Source organism: Neomonachus schauinslandi, chromosome 4, assembly GCF_002201575.2.
Source record: "Neomonachus schauinslandi chromosome 4, ASM220157v2, whole genome shotgun sequence".
NCBI classification, from domain to species: domain Eukaryota; kingdom Metazoa; phylum Chordata; class Mammalia; order Carnivora; family Phocidae; genus Neomonachus; species Neomonachus schauinslandi.
In genome coordinates this window covers 4,300,478-4,318,801 of record NC_058406.1, presented here as the reverse complement: position 1 = coordinate 4,318,801, position 18,324 = coordinate 4,300,478, and the positions used below count along the sequence as shown (strand labels likewise).

The window sequence follows — 18,324 nt, the reverse complement described above, 5'->3', positions numbered from 1 at the left end:
TTTTAACGTGTTAGTCACTTAAATTATTAAGAAAACAAAATGTGGCGTCAGGACCCGTTTTCACGGTAACACTAGCTTTTATAATTGCCCGTGGGTTTAACCTTTACTGAGACCTTTGCCTCTTAATATGGCTTTGAGTCATTGTCTAGTATCCTTTCGTTTCAACCTGCAGAGCTCCCTGGAGCATTTCCTGCAGGGCGAGTTTAGTGGTAATGAATTCCCTCAGCTTTTGTTTATCTGTCTTTGTTTCTCTGAAGGTCTTCATGTGCCCCCTACATATGACGCAAGGTAAGGGTCAAGGATCATTTTTCTGTATATGTATGTTCCTTTCTTTCAGCATCATGTATTAAAAGGATATCTTTTCCCCATTGAACCACCTTGAGATCTTTGTCAAAAACTACCTGGCTCTGTCTGGGGGTTGATTTGTGGACTTGCCTTTGTGCTATTGACTTACACAGCTTTCACCAGTACCACACTGTCTCAATTCCCAGAGCCATGTAGTAAATCCTAAAACCCAGTCATGGGAGTCCGCCAGTTCTTTTTCAGCTATTTTGGCTAATAAAATACCTAGGAAAATTAAATTTCTTTTTCTCCATATCCTTTGTTTTTCCACATGAATTTTAGAATTAGCTTGTCAATTTCTACAGGAGAAGGCCTGCTGGGATTTTGGGTTGCATTGAATCTGTAGCTTGTTTTGGGAAAATGTGGCATCTTAATAATATTGACCCTTCTGGTCCATGAAGACGCTTTTACTCCTGTTGTTTCCAGGCTGTAGTTTCTGTCGGTACTGTGTTGGGTTGCCCGCAGACATGTCCTGCACACACTCGTTACATCCATCCCTAAGCAGTTCGTGTTTGTTGATGTACTCTACACAGTATTGTCTTTTTAAATTTCAGTTTTTAGATTGTAGAAATAAATTGATGTTTGCATATTGACCCTGTACTCCGTGACCTTGCTATAACATCACTTAGTAGCTTTTTTTGTAGGGTCTTTATGATTTCCCATGTAAGTGATATCTGCAAATACAGAGTTTTACTTTTTCCTTTCTAATCTGTAAGCCTTTTGTTTTTGTGTCTTATTGCAGGGAATGTCATTTTTGTACCGTATAGCATCGAATCCAACCATTTTAACAGACCACTAAACTCTATGGTCAGGTCACAAAGGACCTTTTCACTGTGAGTTTTATGATCTATGAGGTTGAATTTATAATAGATTTACTTTACTTTACATTAAAAATAGAACCAGATGATTGAGATGATGAAACTTTTCAGACTTAGAAGCACAATACACCTGTTAATTTTATATAGGATTTTAGAAATGAGTATGCAACTGTAGGTTTCATTTTAATGATATCACAGATTTTGAAATATCAGTATTTTTATGATAAAGAGTTTATCATTTATGAAATATCGACCCAGTGACCTTAGCTATTGAGTTATGATGAAAGGTCCAATCTAACCTATTGAATGTAATATTTATTAAAAATGAAACTTCTCATTTCTATTACTTAATCAATAGCACATTAAGCCATTTATTAATATGATTACAGAAGGTCTTGCAGATTAGATATTCTACCCTCTTGTCATCTAGTTTAATTTTAACAACCAGGAAACAGCAGCCTAAGCTAGAAGTCAGCCAAATCTGTCTAATCGTGCACTTGTAACTTTTATGAGATGCTGGAAAGAACAATTAAAATTTGCCGAGAGAAAATAATCTGTAATTGCTGTTTAGGAAGGAGCAAGCCCCTTTTACATCATTACATAGGTAAACCTACCTGGAGAAGATCTATTTTATTTAGTTAACTATTATTTGCTTAAAACAATGAGGTTTGGTACAGGGGGCATATTGGCCAAGTGTGGCAAGAAATGCATTGCATGATTGATGTTGGCAGGGAAAGAAGCCAAGGGTAGGAGAAAGAAAGAAGATTTGTGAACACGGGAATGTGGACACACATCTCTTCTATGGAGTCTCGTGTTTTTTACTGAAACAGAGTATACATCTGCAAGAGGGCACATGTCGTAAGCATACAGCTCAGTGAATTTTCACAAACAGGGACTGCTTCACAAATGAGTGTTCCTGCTACCCCGTGCCAGGGTGACGCCTTCTCTCTGATTTGTTCCGGTTCCGGGAGGTATCGAGCTTCACTTTGGGTTATGATAGCTGGAGTGATCAGATCCCTACTGTGTGCACAGCCATTTTTGAGCACTATACAGGTCTTACTTCATTTACTCCTCACAGTGACTTTGAGGAGAGAGGTACTACTTGTCCACAGTTGCAAGTTGAGAAAACAAGGAAAAGGTTTTACAAGAGCCACACTTTGTAAGCTTGTGCTGTGTGTCGGGCACTCTACGAAGCCCTGTATGGTCACACACTCATTTCGTTGTCTCCCCATCCCTGAGAGTTGTCTCCTTTTGCAGGTGAGCAAGCACGCTAAGGGTCGGAAAGCTCATTTGCCCCAAAAGCCTGTGTTCTTCACCAATAAACTTGGAGGTCAGTGTGTCACCACAGAGGAAATCTTGTAGATGAGCAGATGGAGAGAAAGAGGGAAGGCAGCCAACTACCAATTGTTCGATAGTGTAATTTTCAGAGGCTGCACCAGAGAGAAGAAGGAAGAAAGACAGTAGTGCTAGAATGGGGCAGACATCTGCCTGATTTTTAGGGGCCAAGGGATGCTCAGTCAACAAGGTCTTCGACCCTCTCCAAGGAGCTGCTGATTTAAAACTGTGTGTTGTTGAGTCTCTGTCCAGACAAGCAGCGAAGGTCTGTGTCTGGTTTAAACCACAGGCTGAGGGGCTCACAGATGGCTCTGTCTTTTCTGGATAACAGATCATGTGAAGTCAGAGCTGGAAAGGCTCAGAGAGGTCAGCCAGCCAGCCACCTCCTCCCCAGAAGAAGCAGCTGTGGGCCTAGAGGTGAAGACATGGTCGGGAGGGCACTGAGGGGCACTGGGCACGTGTGACTGACACATCTTACCAGTCACATGCAGTGCCTCCCTTTGGAGTTCTTAAGAATTCCTTGTTTGAAACCTCTAGGAGGGGCGCCTGGGTGGCTCAGTTGGTTAAGCGTCTGCCTTCAGTTCAGGTCAGGATCTCGGGGTCCTGAGATCGAGCCCCGCATTGGGTTCCCTGCTCAAATAGGGAGTCTGCTTGTCGCTCTCCCTCTGCCCCTCCCCCCCCCACTTGTGCTCCCTTGCTCACTCTCAAATAAATAAAATCTTTAAAAAGAAGAAAACGTCTAGTAAACGTGCACAACGTTGCTGATTTTCTAGCATCTGAATAACTTAATCTCATATAAAGCATTTAAATTTTGTGCTGAAAATTATTAAAGTACAATAAAGTTTTGCCTTTTTTCCTTAGTGAAAAAAACTCATGAGTCCTGGAATTGGAAGATACTGAAAAGTTGTAGAAATTATAGAAAAATAATGGTGTAACATGTAACGTGTTCCCTTGTACCTTGATCTCTTGATTAGTCCCTGTGATGGTTCTCCCTGCAGATACATGTTCTGAGACCTCCTCCTAGAGCACTGTGGGTCCCAGCATTGTCACCTGGGACCTGGTCCCAGTCCTCTGCCCAGATGGCTGGTTTTTCAGGCCACTCTGGCATGTTGTCGGCAACCCAGAAATGGGCTTCTGTTGTCAAAATGGTGAGGGAGGGCGCCTGGGTGGCTCAGTTGGTTAAGCGACTGCCTTCGGCTCAGGTCATGATCCTGGAGTCCCGGGATCGAGTCCCACATCGGGCTCCCTGCTCGGCAGGGAGCCTGCTTCTCCCTCTGACCCTCCCCCCTCTCATGTGTTCTCTCATTCTCTCTCTCTCAAATAAATAAATAAAATCTTTAAAAAAAAAAAAAATGGTGAGGGAGTTGCCTCCCAAAATAAAATGTTCTTTACTTGACCGATCATCTGGATAGAGCTGCACGTTCAGCATCACCTCTGATGGACCAGAATGGTCCCTGAGGCTGATACAAAATCAGACCTAATACTTCCCAAAAACAGGCCCAAGGGGCTAGCCAGATAGGTAGCTCAGTGTTCCTAGGGCCTCTGAGGGAGTCTGTTCCTGAGAACTTCTCGGTGGCTGTGTGGCCCACAAAGTAGAATGTGGGTTTTGTCCTTACCCCACGTCCTTCTCTTCTGTGTGGCTAAAGCACATGTGGAGTCCATTTTATTTACTCCATATCATCTGTTCTTCGCCTGGTCCATGTTCTCCCTCAAACTGAGGACGTGTGAGGACTGGGGAGCCGCATGTGTTGGGGAGGGCTCTTTTGGGTTTGGGAAGGAGGGCTTTTGTTTCTACTGAGGGATAGCAAAGCATTTTTGCCTGCTTTCTGCACTACCTTTTGGAATTAGAGGTTGAACCAGCGCCATGTGTTGGCTTTACAATTTTGTCTTTGATTTTTTTTTTTTTTAAAGATTTTATTTATTTATTTGAGAGAGAGAGAATGAGAGACAGAGAGCATGAGAGGGAGGAGGGTCAGAGGGAGAAGCAGACTCCCTGCCAAGCAGGGAGCCCGATGCGGGACTCGATCCCAGGACTCCAGGATCATGACCTGAGCCGAAGGCAGTTGCTTAACCAACTGAGCCACCCAGGCGTCCCTTGTCTTTGATTTTTTAAGGGTATATATTCACTGAGTTTACTTTGTCGGAAAACTGAATAAGATCATGGCATTTGTGTCTAGTGGTGTACAGCTTTTTTCCTATCTGAACCAATTTTCTGTTAAGAGTACCTTGGTATATGGGGCGCCTGGGTGGCTCAGTCCTTAAGTGTCTGCCTTCGGCTCAGGTCATGCTCCCAGGGTCCTGGGATCGAGCCCCACATCAGGCTCCCCGCTCCACAGGAAGCCTGCTTCTCTCTCTCCCACTCCCCCAGCTTGTGTTCCCTCTCTCGCTGTCTCTCTCTCTGTCAAATAAATAAATAAAATCATTTAATAAAAAAAAAAGAGTACCTTGGTATGATTTATTTCAAATAACTTAGGTTAAAAAGTAAGCAGTCTCTGACGTTTTTTGTTTCAGCTCAGAGCACAATGAACCAGTGTTAGAGACACTTCTGATAGCAGCATTTCCCAGCAAAACACAGTTGCTATTGATGTCCATAATTGATCACTTTATTAACTGTGGAAAAAAGAAGCCTTATTGAAGCAATAAAGCATAACTTCATTATGTCCCGTGTGCAGAGAGCAGACAGGTTGGAAAGTGGCTGACAGGCTCCCATTTCAAGGCTGATTCTGATAATGATAATATTTAAGGAGCATTGATTGTTCTCTAATTGGATTTTTCTTTCTGTAGGCCTCTTCTGAAGAGCTGAAAGCTGCCTACCGGAGGCTGTGTATGCTTTACCATCCCGACAAGCACCGAGACCCAGAGCTCAAATCACAAGCAGAACGACTGTTTAACCTTGTTCACCAGGCTTATGAAGGTCAGCGGAGGGCTTGGCTTCACACAGACGCCCTGGAAACAGCTGCTCGATTTTTAAGAGACTTGATTTGTAGAGGACAGAAAGAGAGTCCTTAGAGGTGTATAAGAGAGGAGGTTAGGTTAGTGCTTTTTTACTGACAGGGTCCTTTGAAAGAGTAGTATTTTGCTTTGGAAATCAATATGTGGCCAGTAAGTGGGAAATGAGAGTGCGGGCAGAGCAGAAGACAGGGTCTGGGCTGCAGGGAGCACTCGGGCTCTAAATCGCTCGCTGGCTTTCTTCTAAAGGGAACTCTTAGAGGTAAAAGGCTGATCGCTACCGACAAGCCTTCTTTGTTCTCTTTTTTTATGAGAAGATGTACAGGAATGTTTTTTCCTCTGACCCTGACTTTATTGGCTCCGGAGCATTCAGTTAGGAAAGGTTCTAACAAAAGGAGGAAAACGATCTTAAGAAGGCCAACAGGAAGTATAATCAAGTAATGCAGGGTTTTATGCTTACATCTCAGGTACTTCAGAAAGAAAATTTTGTGATGTATTTGTGTATGAAACGTTCAAGTCACTGATAGGTCCCCAGTTTCTGTTGCAGATGGTGGTGAAGCTCTAGCCACGTGGTGGTGGTGTTCACATTAACATCGTAAATGTCCTCAACGCCCCTGAATCAGACACTTAAAAGTCACTAAAATCTATTCTCTGTTATGCTTATTTTGCCACAGTTTTAAAATAAAAATTAAAAAATAATAATTCACTCTTAGGTTACACACCAAGTAAAATAAGTTGATTAATCAGAGCCATTCGGTGATTTGCTCCTTAGACCAAAAATTAGTAATGTGTTTCTTTACAGAATAAAGACTTCTCGTTGCAGACATAAGAGCATATGCTGTATTTCACTTTATGGTTTTACCATAAAATTAGATTTTACTGAGGAGTAACAACTTGGGCCATGGCGCATGGCGCGTGTCTGAGCTCAGTGGTGGGTCTTCAGCGGACTTAACTCCAGTCAGACCACTTCCGCGGCGGTCCTGACCAGAAGCCTGGTCCTTCTATCGTATTCTGCTGTCTGAATGGCTGCGTTAATCTTACTGCTGTCCAGATTACCCACATAGCCCATTCGTGTGGTTCTGGAGATTCGGGGAAGAGTTAACAGAAAACCCTCATGGAGCTTGTAGAAATGCTGCGGCAGCAGAGCTGGCCCCAGTGTTCATCCTGACGGAGAGACCAAAGCAGAGCTGTCAATAAATAATTCCCTGTGAAATCCTACAGATTAGCTCGAGAAGTCTGCCTCCCACGTTTTCCAGTGGTCAGCATTTTTTTCTTCCCCATTAGATTTGAATATGGATAGAATCATTTACATCATTTTTTTAATTAGGCCTAAAAATATATGGGAAGTCTCAAGGGAGACAAGATTCAAAGGTCTTGATCAGAAACTGGCAGAGGAGAAGGGGGACAACTGTTAGATTTCCTGACACTTATGTTCAGTTTGGACGACCTTCCAGTAGCTCCGTCCCTCACTGATGTGGCTGCCACCATAGTTGAAAAGTGTTTGTGGCTTTAAATGATTTATAAAAAAGAGGAAAGATGGGGGGAGCCTGTCTTAGGAGTTAGTGAAACTCTATAATAGAGCAAATAATAAATCACCTTTTTCTACAATCAGAGCCTATCTGAATAAGCTTTAGAAACTGGAATTAACTCTTTCAAGCCCAGGTCCATTATAGACTGCGGTGGAAACTTAATTCTGTTAAAAACAACTGTTTTTTAGTGATACTAGGGTGCAGCCTCCGCATCTCACAATTAAGAGTGGCTTGGACACAAAAACCCAATATTTCTCATTTGTGTCCACCTTTCAGCACATCCTGGATCAGATCTGAGAGGCAGTTAGGAGGAAAGATGCAGAGGAGATGAAAAGGGCCTCTCGGCTAGATTGGGGTTGGACAGGAAAGAAGAGGTGGACTTACCTGATGATGTTGTTGCCAGGACTGAAAGGAGAATTCCGTGCTCTCTAAACATGCATGCTTCTTAATTTGCAGTGCTCAGCGACCCCCAGACCAGGGCCATCTATGATATATATGGGAAGAGAGGACTGGAAATGGAAGGATGGGAGGTAAGAGAAACCGCGAGTCCGGTGTCCCAGAGGAGTCCTCAACGCATCTACAGAACAACTGCCCTCCGATCCCACACTCTGGGATCATGTGTGTGAGAATACTGGGAGACGCTAGAATCCCTTCCTCACTGGTATTTTGGTCTCAGAGACTGAGTTCTAAGCTCGGCTATTCCTCTGCATACCTCTGTGTACTTGGGCAGGTCAGTCATCCAGCTTGTCCTCAGTTCCTGACCTGTCAGGTAAAAAGCAAAGGGTATAGACCCTGCCAGTAATTCCTAACCCCGGGGAGGGCACAGGCCGGTTGGAGGGCTGATGGAGAACCGTTTCTGCAGAGCGCAGTTCTGCCTCCACAGGCATTTCCTGCCACCTGGCGCGGTTCTGTGCTCTCTCTCCGCCCCAGCTTACCAGTAACTGGGTCTGGGATGTGTTCGTGTTGGTCACGTGTTGTGCATGTGAACAAAATGGAAGCAGGGAAAAGTTGAGAACTGCTGGGTTAAATTGCCCATCATGAAATAAGCTCCCCCTGGCAGCCATGCTGTATGAAGACAATCACTAAAATCACTAAAATTCACACGATTCTGTGCTCCTTCACTCTGCTGCCGCCTCCATCAGAGCCTCGCGCACGTCCGCGTTACTGTCTGCAGCAGGAAGGCATGAGGATTAAGTGGGAAAACGAATATGAGAATTAGTGGGAAAACTCTTAAGTTGCAATGAGAACATGTAGGTGTTATGATTTAATTTCATTAAAGAAACTTGGTTCTGATGCCCAAGAAATGGTGGGAGGTTGTTAGCGTTAAATTGGCCATCGCTGATTTCTCTCTCATCACCGTATAAAGTACCCTTGAAGTTCTTTTGGTATTTAATCTCAAGCCTGTAAGCCTGTCTCCTCTAACTAGTATCAGAGCCTTCTGCAGGCCTCGGATAAGGAGTACAAGAGAGGCAACATAGGTTCTAGGTCCCTTGCCACTGCTGCTTAATATTGGTAGCTTATGGGCCATCTTGTACCCGTGGCCAGGTTTTGGGTGCCCACGCAATAAATTGCAGTTGCTAACATTTAAAAATGGGAGGTTTTGCATAAACATCCAGTTGTCTGTCTTCTCTTGGAAAACTCAGAAAATCTGGTAGCAGTGTCTCTGAAGTCCCCTGTGAGGAGCCTCTGCCCCGAGAGTGGGCTCTGCTGTCCCCCATCCCAGCGCTCAACACCTCCTGTCGTCTTACAGCTGGCCTGCCCTCCGTCCGTCTGTCCCACCTGGCTTCAGCAGGCATTTGATCCCTGGCCTTTGGCCCGATGGAGACAGCCGTGCTTCACGTCACACTAGTTCACTGTAGCAAAGCGTCCTAATAGCTTAGCGTTTTTCCATCCTGAAAGGAAAATAGAATCCCGTTGTATTTACCGACTTTCTCCTCACCCTTTGTACGCTTGCTCAAGCTCCCTTGTTTTTTGAAGACCTGGGTCGGTTACAGTTTCTCATGGGTGCAGTTAGGGCCGCTGAAAGGCTGGAGGCCCCCCCCTTCAGAGTCTGGGTTGTTAATTCCCAGCAGCATCAGCCAACTTAATGGAGCGGCAGGGTGACATCTTCTGGCAAAATACTGCGTGGTTTCCTGCGCCAAACCAAATTATCTCCCCATTAGAAACAAAGCAAAGCAAAACCACACACACAGTAATGATTATAAAAGTACGTAGGCAGTCACAGATGGTGAATGGATAAGCTTTTATATTCAGATATTTTAGTAAGCTACTTTATAGGGAAATCAAGTTCTCATCGATCAGAATTGGCTTTTTTTTTTTTTTTGCCCTGATACTGAGCTTTCACTGAAGATAAAAATGCCTTCAAGGAAGAGCACTTGAAGAGACCTCCCCAGATATTTACTAAGACACATCAGTGCCTAACATACGATGGGAAAATGGAGCCCATTGTTGATGCTGTAAAGGAAGAGTCTCATGAACTCGAGAGTGTTCTGTGGGGCTCGCTTCGTCACTCCTTCAAGGAGACCCTCCCGCTCCCACTTGTTGACATGAGGATTCTCCTGCTTCAGTCAGAGCATCCTCCCCTGGGAGGAACGGAGTTCCCTTCATGCTGTTGTTACTGGTGTTCTTTGTTCAACTTCTGTAAATTGCTCACAATATCCACTGGCCACATAACTGTTAGTCTGAACATACAGGCAGTCACTGAAGGAAGAAGGGCGCTGTCATAACCATAGCCCCTGAGACGCCTTTAGTCCCGAGATGTCAGAGCCTGCCTGCTGTTGGTGGTGCTGGGGAGGAAACGTGAGCTTGTTCAGGCTGCACAAGGTACTGGCTCTGCTTTCAGCCATTAGTAAGTTTTCAGGTTTGTTTTGTTTTCTGTTTTGTTTTGGAGAGAGAGAGAAAGAGCAAGAGCAAGCAGGGGTTTGGGGCAGAGGGAGGGAATCCCAAGCAGGCGCCACATTCAGCATGGAGCCTGATGGGGGGCTTGATCCCACAACCCTGAGATCATGACCTGAGCTGAAATCAAGAGTCAGACACTTAGGGATGCCTGGGTGGCTCAGTTGGTTAAGCGTCTGCCTTTGGCTCGGGTCATGACCCCAAGGTCCTGGGATTGAGCCCCCTGTCAGGCTCCTTGCTCAGCAGGGAGCCTGCTTCTCCCACTGCCTGCCGCTCCCCCTGCTTGTGCGCACATGCTCTCTCTGTTTCTCTCCATGACAAATAAATAAAATCTTTAAAAAAGGAGGGGGGGTCAGATGCCTAACCGACTGAGCCACCCAGGCTCTTACCCTTTCTTTTCTTTTAACCTTCAAGAGCCTTTGTCATTCTCTGGCAGGATTCCAAAGGAAGAAGATGCAGAGGTACAAGTGATCCCCACTTGTGAAACCAGTGAAACCAGCCATTTAGTTACCCAAGTTGGTTAGCGGTGTTTGTGCGATACCCACGTTGAAAATGAAATTGGCTTCAGAATGGCAAGCTTCACCTTTGAGCTGGGAATGCTTGGTGGTATTGAAGCCGGTAACAGTGAGCGGGTGGAGTAGAGAGCTCGTTGACTCAGCACTGGCAGATGTTCGATCACATCCTTTGGCCCAGACCGCCCACGGTCTAGTTTTTGTCAGCAGCCCGTGACGTTATCCATATCTCACTCTTCCCTGTCTCCTTGACGTCAGTCTTACAGTGTCTAAGAAAGTAACCTGCATTAGGAAGAGCTGCAATATGGTCAAGATCATGAAAACAAAGACTTAGAAGTTCTCACAGACTAAGGAGACGGGATGACGAAATATAAGCCCCTAGACTGGATCCCAGAACATGTAAGGGATGTTAGTGGAAGAGCTGGTGAAATCCAGAAAGTCCGGGTTCAGTTCCTTGGAGTGCTCTAGGGTTGGCTTTGAGATTTGGCTGCTGTCCCGTGGCTGTGTGAGGTGTTAACATCGGGGGAAGCTGGGGGGAGGGTGTACAAGAACGTCCTGTACTGTCTTTGCAATTTTCCTAAAGTTCTAAGTAATTTTCTAAAATTAGTCCAAAACCAAAGTCAAGTAGCTAGAATCAGAATTTTCAGACCAGACAATCCCTTAGGAATCCTGTAGTTTAACCCCTTATCTGTAGCAGGGATCTGAAGCGTAGAGAAGTGAAGTGACCCCCCCTCCCCAGCCCAAGGCCGCCAGGAGGTTAGAGGCAGTGTGGGAGAGCCTACCTTCTGTCCTTCCACCACACTGCCTTGCTTTTAGGGATCCCTGCCCCCTCTTCCATGAGGCAGATCAGCCTTCTGGCTAGCACAGGGATGGACCTAGTTGGTGAATGGACAGTTAAGGTGAACGATACAGGTGTGTAGATTAAGAGGCTGCACGTGATCCGCTCTGTTATGGAAAATGTCTGGTATTTACCAGCTGGCGTGCAGTTCCGGATGCTGTGTTCCTGGGTGCTTCTATCTACGGGTGGCTGAGATGGAGGAAAGTGACTTGTAGCTGGCTCGGTCTCCCTCCCTTCTCCACCATGGTGCACTTCGTGTAAAGGGCAGAGAGGACAAAGGATGGGGCCTTGGAAGCGGGACTCTGCCCTGCCCTGCCTAGCTCTTCACCGCTCTGGAGGTGCCAACCGTCTTGACTTTGCAGTTAGCTCTGATTATGCACCAGCTGTTTGCCAAACCTATGTAAAATCGACTAGAAATGGAATGACTTCACACCTTTGGAATATTTGCCTCTTCAGCTTATCACAGAGTGTGGCAGAGAGAAAGGAATTTGCAGCTATTAATTCGGTCGGCAAAGGTCAGACAGCTCTAGAATTTCTGAAAACAAATCTTGTTCTGTTCTGGCCTCTGCGGAGCCTGACGCTTTCCAGTCTTTTAATTCCTGGAATCTTACAAATCTGTGTATTTAAAAAACATCAGGAAAGAGGCATATTCATGGAGTCTGTGTTGCTGGTTAAAGTTTGGCTCATCAAACTTGTGCTTAATCTGCATTATCAACACCAGTGTCCTGCTGGACAGGATATTCAGTGTGAACCCTTTTTGTCCAGGTAGAGTAGCCGGATTACTCTGGGACCCGTGGGGGGGGGGGGGGGCTTCCATCCAGACCCTGCCTGACCTTGGTCATGCATCACTCAGGTCACCCCTGGCAGGTTCCGTAGTCACTGGCCCGGCAAGTTAGGGTTCAGAGGTCAGGAAGAATTTCTAAAATATTTTAAATCCTTTTTTCCTGATCTTCCTTGATATTCATGGTTAAATGGAGTAGTTGATAACTTACATCTCCCTGAAGCTCCTTTGCTTTTTTCCCCTGTGCTGAAGGGGGAAGCTGACAGGAGACAGGGATATGAGGGAAGCTGAAGCACTGAGTACCCCCACCCCTCCATCCAGGGTTAGGGATGTGGGGTGGGTGCTCACACCCTCAACTTCAGAGAACTATCGGGGTGAGCCTCTGCATCCGTTCAGTATGACCGAGGGTGATGCTGGGAGGCCACAGAGCAGTGACCTGGTGTGCCATTGAGGTCTTTGGATTTGTTCTTGGACGATTTTTGTGTTTTTACTTTAAAACTTCCTTTAAAAGAACCACCGCCCCCTTTTTAGTAATTATTGATTATATTGGGTTATTAGAGGGGAAAATGTTTTCTTTATTTTTTTCTCTTTACTTCCTGAAAGGAGTAGTGAACAAATTTCACAGTGGTTTTTTTGGATAAGCCAGTTTTTATATTAATTTTTCTATATTGCTGAATAATAAAATCAAGGGGCACAAAACCTAGAGTATGACCCATTTACGTTAGAATATACATACACACACGTATGTATGTGTGCACGGAGGGTGTCCAGAAGATACATAAAAACTAGATGTTAGCCTGTGAGAAGGAAGGAGGGTGGTGGAGAAGAGAGGGTGCTAGAGGCGAATTGCACTGTTTCCTTTATATCCTTCTGTACTATTTTGATTTTTTGCTGTAAGCGTGTATTTTTTTTAAACAATTTTTTAAACTTGTGATTTCCAGGATTGCTTCTTCTCACATCACCTCCCTTTTTAGCTGTTCTGTGAGCAGCCTCTCAAGGCTCCTCTGTGTTTCTTCCACTGCCTCAGGGAATGTGCTCTCTGGGCTTTCCCCCCCACCCAGCTCCTGACTTTGTCCCACCCCAATTCTCGGTGTTTCTCACAGGCTATGGCACTTTGGACCCTAGAAATCACGTGGTGCGGTTTCTTCTTTCACAGATGTGGGGCCTGAGGCCCACGGTGGCCTTTCCTTGCCTCTTCGAAATCTCTACTTCATGACGAGCTAAGAAAAGCCAAGGTGGAATGCCTTATTTTCTCATCAGTTTGACATCATTGTGCAATCTCCAGTGTTCATGTGGTCTGCCCTTCAGTACCTGAGAACTGTTGATGTTAAGGTGCATCTTACATCATACATTCTCAGGGTCGTATCACAGTGTAGGCGGAAGAGTTGTAAAAAACGCCCAGGACTGATGGCCGAAGACCGCTTGGTCTAAGCTCAGAAGCATCTCTAGCGATGGTCCCAGCGCACTGGGGAGAGACAGCAGAGCTTTGGTGGGCACCTTTGCCCTTCGCTTTCATCTTTAAGATTTATTGTCTGCCCTGGGACTCATTAGGAAGTTTAGACCATTAGACTTAAGGTGATGTGTTCTTGGGGAGCCTGGGTGACTCAGTTGGTTGAGTGTCCGACTCTTGATTTCAGCTCAGGTCATGATCTCAGGGTGATGTGATCGAGCCCCACATGGGGCTCTGTGCTGGGTGTGGAGTCTCCTTAAGATCTCTCTCTCCCTCTGCCCCTCCCTGCCACTGCCTACCCCATGCTCATGTGTGAGCTCGCTCTCTCTCAAAAGAAATAATTAAAAAATAAGGTGACGTGTTCTTTGTAAGATTCTTGCAGCCTCAGAGATCAGTTACTGAAACCAAGGAAGTCATGCTTCTGTCTCTCCGGAGAGCTGAGGAAAAGCATGGCCCTGGGGATGATGAGGGCAGAGCTGAGTGGGTGTGACTGTGAGCCTCGCATCACCAGGGCTTGTGTCCATGGGAGAAAACCCCGTTGGGGGTGTCACTGCCATTCTTAAAGTCCTGGGGAAAGGAACACGAGCCCGGGCCACGTGGACACGCCACAGTTAACGATGTCATCTCTTTCCTCGCTCTCTGGGTCCTTAACTGTCTCCTCCCCCTGACTGTTCCTGCAGGTGGTGGAAAGAAGGAGAACGCCGGCTGAAATCAGGGAGGAGTTTGAGCGGCTGCAGAGGGAGAGGGAGGAGCGGAGGCTGCAGCAGCGCACCAACCCCAAGGTAAGCCAGCCCGAAGGTAATAACATACAAAATTGGTGGAACAAAATTTTGTTTATCTAAGTGGCATCTTTATGGAAAGCAGCTCTTGGTGGCTTTCAGCAAAGATGCTGCTCAGGAGCTGGAGAAAAGTGTTTTCGACCATGTGCAGGGAAGACAAAACCAATCCCATGGTTCCCCAAAGCCAAGGAGACATCCCCCACCACAGCCCAGGCCGGGTCCCTGAGACCCTTCCCTGCAGTCAAGCTGCCCAAGCCCTTGATGGGTGACAGTCGGAGGACTCTGTCAGGGAGAAGGCAGGCACCTGACCACACTGAGGCAGCGAAGTTCCCTGCACCACTTAGGGCATGGGACATTTCCAAACCACCTTACGCAGGGGCCCAGGCTTTTATCCTCCCTGGACAACAGTGCCATGAACATCAGTCACCAGGTTCTTCTGGCGGCGATAAGATGAACGCCTTTAACTCAGTCAAGTCCCCAGGGGAGTTTGAGTCCTGTGACCTAGCGATGTGCCTGAGTCTGAGGGCTACTTCTCAGTCCCGCATATGGTATCTTTGTCCTTTGATTTGTTAGGGAAGCACGTTGTTCTGAGTGCATGCCCCAGCCCTATGGCAAATGGGATGTGTCAGTCAATTTGAGGTGCCAGATGTATGAATGGCTAATCAAATGTGGCCCGGTGTTCCTGTTCAGTGTGCTTGATAAGGGGACTCAGACTCCATCAGTGTGGCCAGGATGGCCTGGCAGGCAGCCTGAAAGTCTCCTAAAGAAAAAGAACAGATGCTAGTATACAACTGGGAAGTGTGACAATATGAACTTCTGATCAAATATATTCCAGAAAGTGGATTTTTTAAAGATTCCTACAGCATTTAGAGGACCATATATTCAGAACACTGCCATCTATTTGAAGCCTGCATTTCAAAGTATATTTATAAATGCCCACACCTCTCCTTTCTACCCAGCCTCCCTGCAACAGATGATGGCGTCAATGGTGGAGAGCGGCTTTTGGTCATAGGCAGGTGGAGAATTGAAACACCAGGCAAGCCAACTCGGGGCGGGTGACATAGTTGGGAGCGCTAAAGATCTCTGAGGCGCCCTGAACCATGCTCATGGGGTACCTTTGCGGAGCCAGTGGTCAGGGCCGCGCACTGCGAGGAGGTCTGGTTTGAAAGGCCGGCGTTGGCAGATGGAGTGAGGGTTGAGGAGATGGGGTGGGAGCCTGGCAGGAGCGAGCTTTTGCTTTGGTATCTTTGCTGTGCTAGCTGGAGTTTTGCTGCATTCAGAGCAATGAAGGGGAAAGAGAACATCACAGTAGCCTGAGCCTCTGTGTCCTACGGTAAAATTGGCCATCTGGGTGTGTGCAGTGATTGCTTACTGGGATTCTGTGGAAATGTGTCTCCAGGCCATGTTTCTGTGGAATGAGGGAGCACAGCTGTGACCATTTCACACAAGCATGCAAGTTATTGTAAAATTCCTAATACTTTGCTACTTGCATAAACTGCTTCCAAATAAATAAGACATTTTCTAACCAGAAATCCTGAGTGATAACCAGATACTGGCTATGCAGCTTTTCGAGGAGAGGTTTTGAGCTGGATCTTTTATTCCATTTCTGGGGGTTTTGCTTTTCATGATAAGTGGAAGGGTTTGGAATGTTCTTATCCTAAGAGACGGGGCAATCTCCTCTTTTAAGAAAACCACAGGGGAAGGACACTGCTGATGACCATCAGGCTCAGCACTGACCTGTCCCAAGGGACTGGCAGGCTAGGTACCATTTTTGGTACTGCCGTCTGAAACTTGGACGGGTATTTCTCTCCGTTGTTACCAGCAAGAGTTTGTTGGGTGGGGATTTTCCAGTGGGATGTATGTACCAAGAACAGGCAAAGAGGTCAGGTGGGAAAAATCTTTGATTGGAAATACTGACTCTGACACAGTGATGCGGGACCCAGAGCAAAGCACGTGACCTACGTTTAGTTTTCTTGTCTGTAAAATGAGGCCGTCCGGGGGCGCCTGGGTGGCTCAGTCCGTTGAGTGTCCGACTCTTGGTTTTGGCTCAGGTCGTGATCCTCAGGGTCATGGGATCAGGCCCTGTGTCGGGCTCTATACCCGGCACAGTCTGCTTGTCCCTTTCCCTCCTCCTCTGCCCCTCCCCTCACTCGCTCACTCTCTCTTTTTTTTTCTCTCTCTCTCAAATAAATAAATAAAAATTTTTTTTTTTTTTAAAGATTTATTTATTTATTTGAGACAGCGAGAATGAGAGAGAGTACATGAGATGGGGGAGGGTCAGAGGGAGAAGCAGACTCCCTGCCGAGCAGGGAGCCCGATGCGGGACTCGATCCCGGGACTCCAGGATCATGACCTGAGCCGAAGGCAGTTGCTATACCAACTGCCCCACCCCCGCCCCCGTTTTTTTTTTTTTTATTTTTTTTTTTAATGAAGCCATCTGACCTTCCTAACTACCATACCAAGTTGGGATATGATTTTTAAAAATAGGAAATAAGGGGGCGCCTGGGTGGCTCAGCCGTTAAGCATCTGCCTTCAGCTCAGGTCATGATCCCAGGGTCCTGGGATCGAGCCCCGCATTGGGCTCCCTGCTCAGCGGGAGGCCTGCTTCTCCCTTTCCCACTCCCCCTGCTGTGTTCCCTCTCTCACTGTCTCTCTCTCTCTCTCTCTGTAAAATAAATAAATAAAATTAAATTTAAAAAAATAGGAAATAGGTGTTAATTTAGTAGAGACAGACTAACCTGCTGAATAAATGCATAGTGGTACTTGTTTGGTACTAGTGAAGTTAAGAATTCAGTTTTCGTTTTCGTGTCTCCTCCAGCACTGCATGGGAAGCACTTGGTTTGGTCAGGCAGTTCTGGACCCGTGGTGGGTGGGTTTGGATGGGGTCTGGCAATTGGGATTTCAAAATGGCCCCTTCGCCTGTGGCCTTGGCCCGGTGGTGTTTCAGCGTGCCCAGCTACCTATGAGTCTTGGTTTATGTGAAATGAGCCTGGGAAAGCACTGTGGGGCTCAGAAATGACGAGCACGGTCCCCAGCTCCAGTGTGCAAGCCAGCAGCGGAATGCATGCACAGACGCACTCACACGCACGGATGCCAGAGACGGCGTGGCAGAACTTTCCACTCGGAGTCCGGAGCCCTGCACTGCGATTCAGATTGCTCCCTCCCGTTCTGGGCCCTGGGTCAGGCCACTTCTCCTGTCTTAGCTCAGTTTCCCCTTGTGTGAAATGGAAGGTTTGCCACAAAACCCACTACTTGGGGTCAAAAGACCCCGAAGTCCTGAGTTTAATCCGTCCCAGGATGTCCTGGGCCCTGGCACTGAGCAAGTCTGGGAGGGCATTTACGGCTGGGACAGACGGCGAGGCTCATGCACATCCAGAGCGCCGCATGTGACAGGACTCTAGCTGGACCACCCTGGCCACCCTACCTCCATCTTCAGGATCTCTGTTTTATTGGCTTAATTCATCTACATTTCTTGCCTTTTAAAGACTTAAGATCCCACAATTGGGTTTTTCTGTGCCACATTCACTTCATATTGACTCTTTTGATTCCTTTCTTTGTTAATGTCCATAAGCCTTCTCTCCCTCCGATGGCAGCCACTCTGGGAGTCAGGACGACAGATCTCAGGCAACGCTGTTGGACTTTATTATCGCCTTCTAATGAACTTGTTCCCATCCCGTGTGAAGCAGAGCATTAAATCAGAGACTGTTGGGGAGCCGTCCTTGTCTGCCTCTGAGGGTGTAGACTGCCTGCTTTCTGACCCTGTTACATAACAGTTCAGGGGGCTCGCTGCATTATGTCCATTCTCCTGTCGCCGTTCAGAGGGTCACATAAACTCCCTGGCAAGACCTCCTTTCTGATTTTAGAAAGGCCAGTTTATCGGCTTGGTTCCTGCAGTAGCTTAAAAATAGGATCCAGCTCTATCAGGAGAAGAATTTAAATAATGTATCAAGGAAGACATATAACAGTCAAAAATTTTTAAATCCCAAAATGTTTTCATAAAGATGCAGGATTACATTACTCAATTATTTTTAAAGGGTTTTTAAAAAGCTGTGTTTTGGCTGCCATGGCCAATGATTGTAGGCATTCGAATGAGCCC

At 46.5% G+C, this 18,324-nt stretch overlaps 1 protein-coding gene across 1 annotated transcript in view; it reads left to right on the top strand.

Annotated features, from left to right (window-relative positions):
- DNAJC11 (DnaJ heat shock protein family (Hsp40) member C11) overlaps positions 1-18,324 on the top strand; it is a 76,652-nt gene that overhangs the window by 22,833 nt on the left and 35,495 nt on the right. The window contains exons 2-4 of the mRNA XM_021683400.2: positions 5,280-5,409; positions 7,430-7,503; positions 14,130-14,231. Coding sequence (XP_021539075.1) covers positions 5,280-5,409; positions 7,430-7,503; positions 14,130-14,231 — 306 coding nt within the window. The remainder of the gene's footprint in view (positions 1-5,279; positions 5,410-7,429; positions 7,504-14,129; positions 14,232-18,324) is intronic.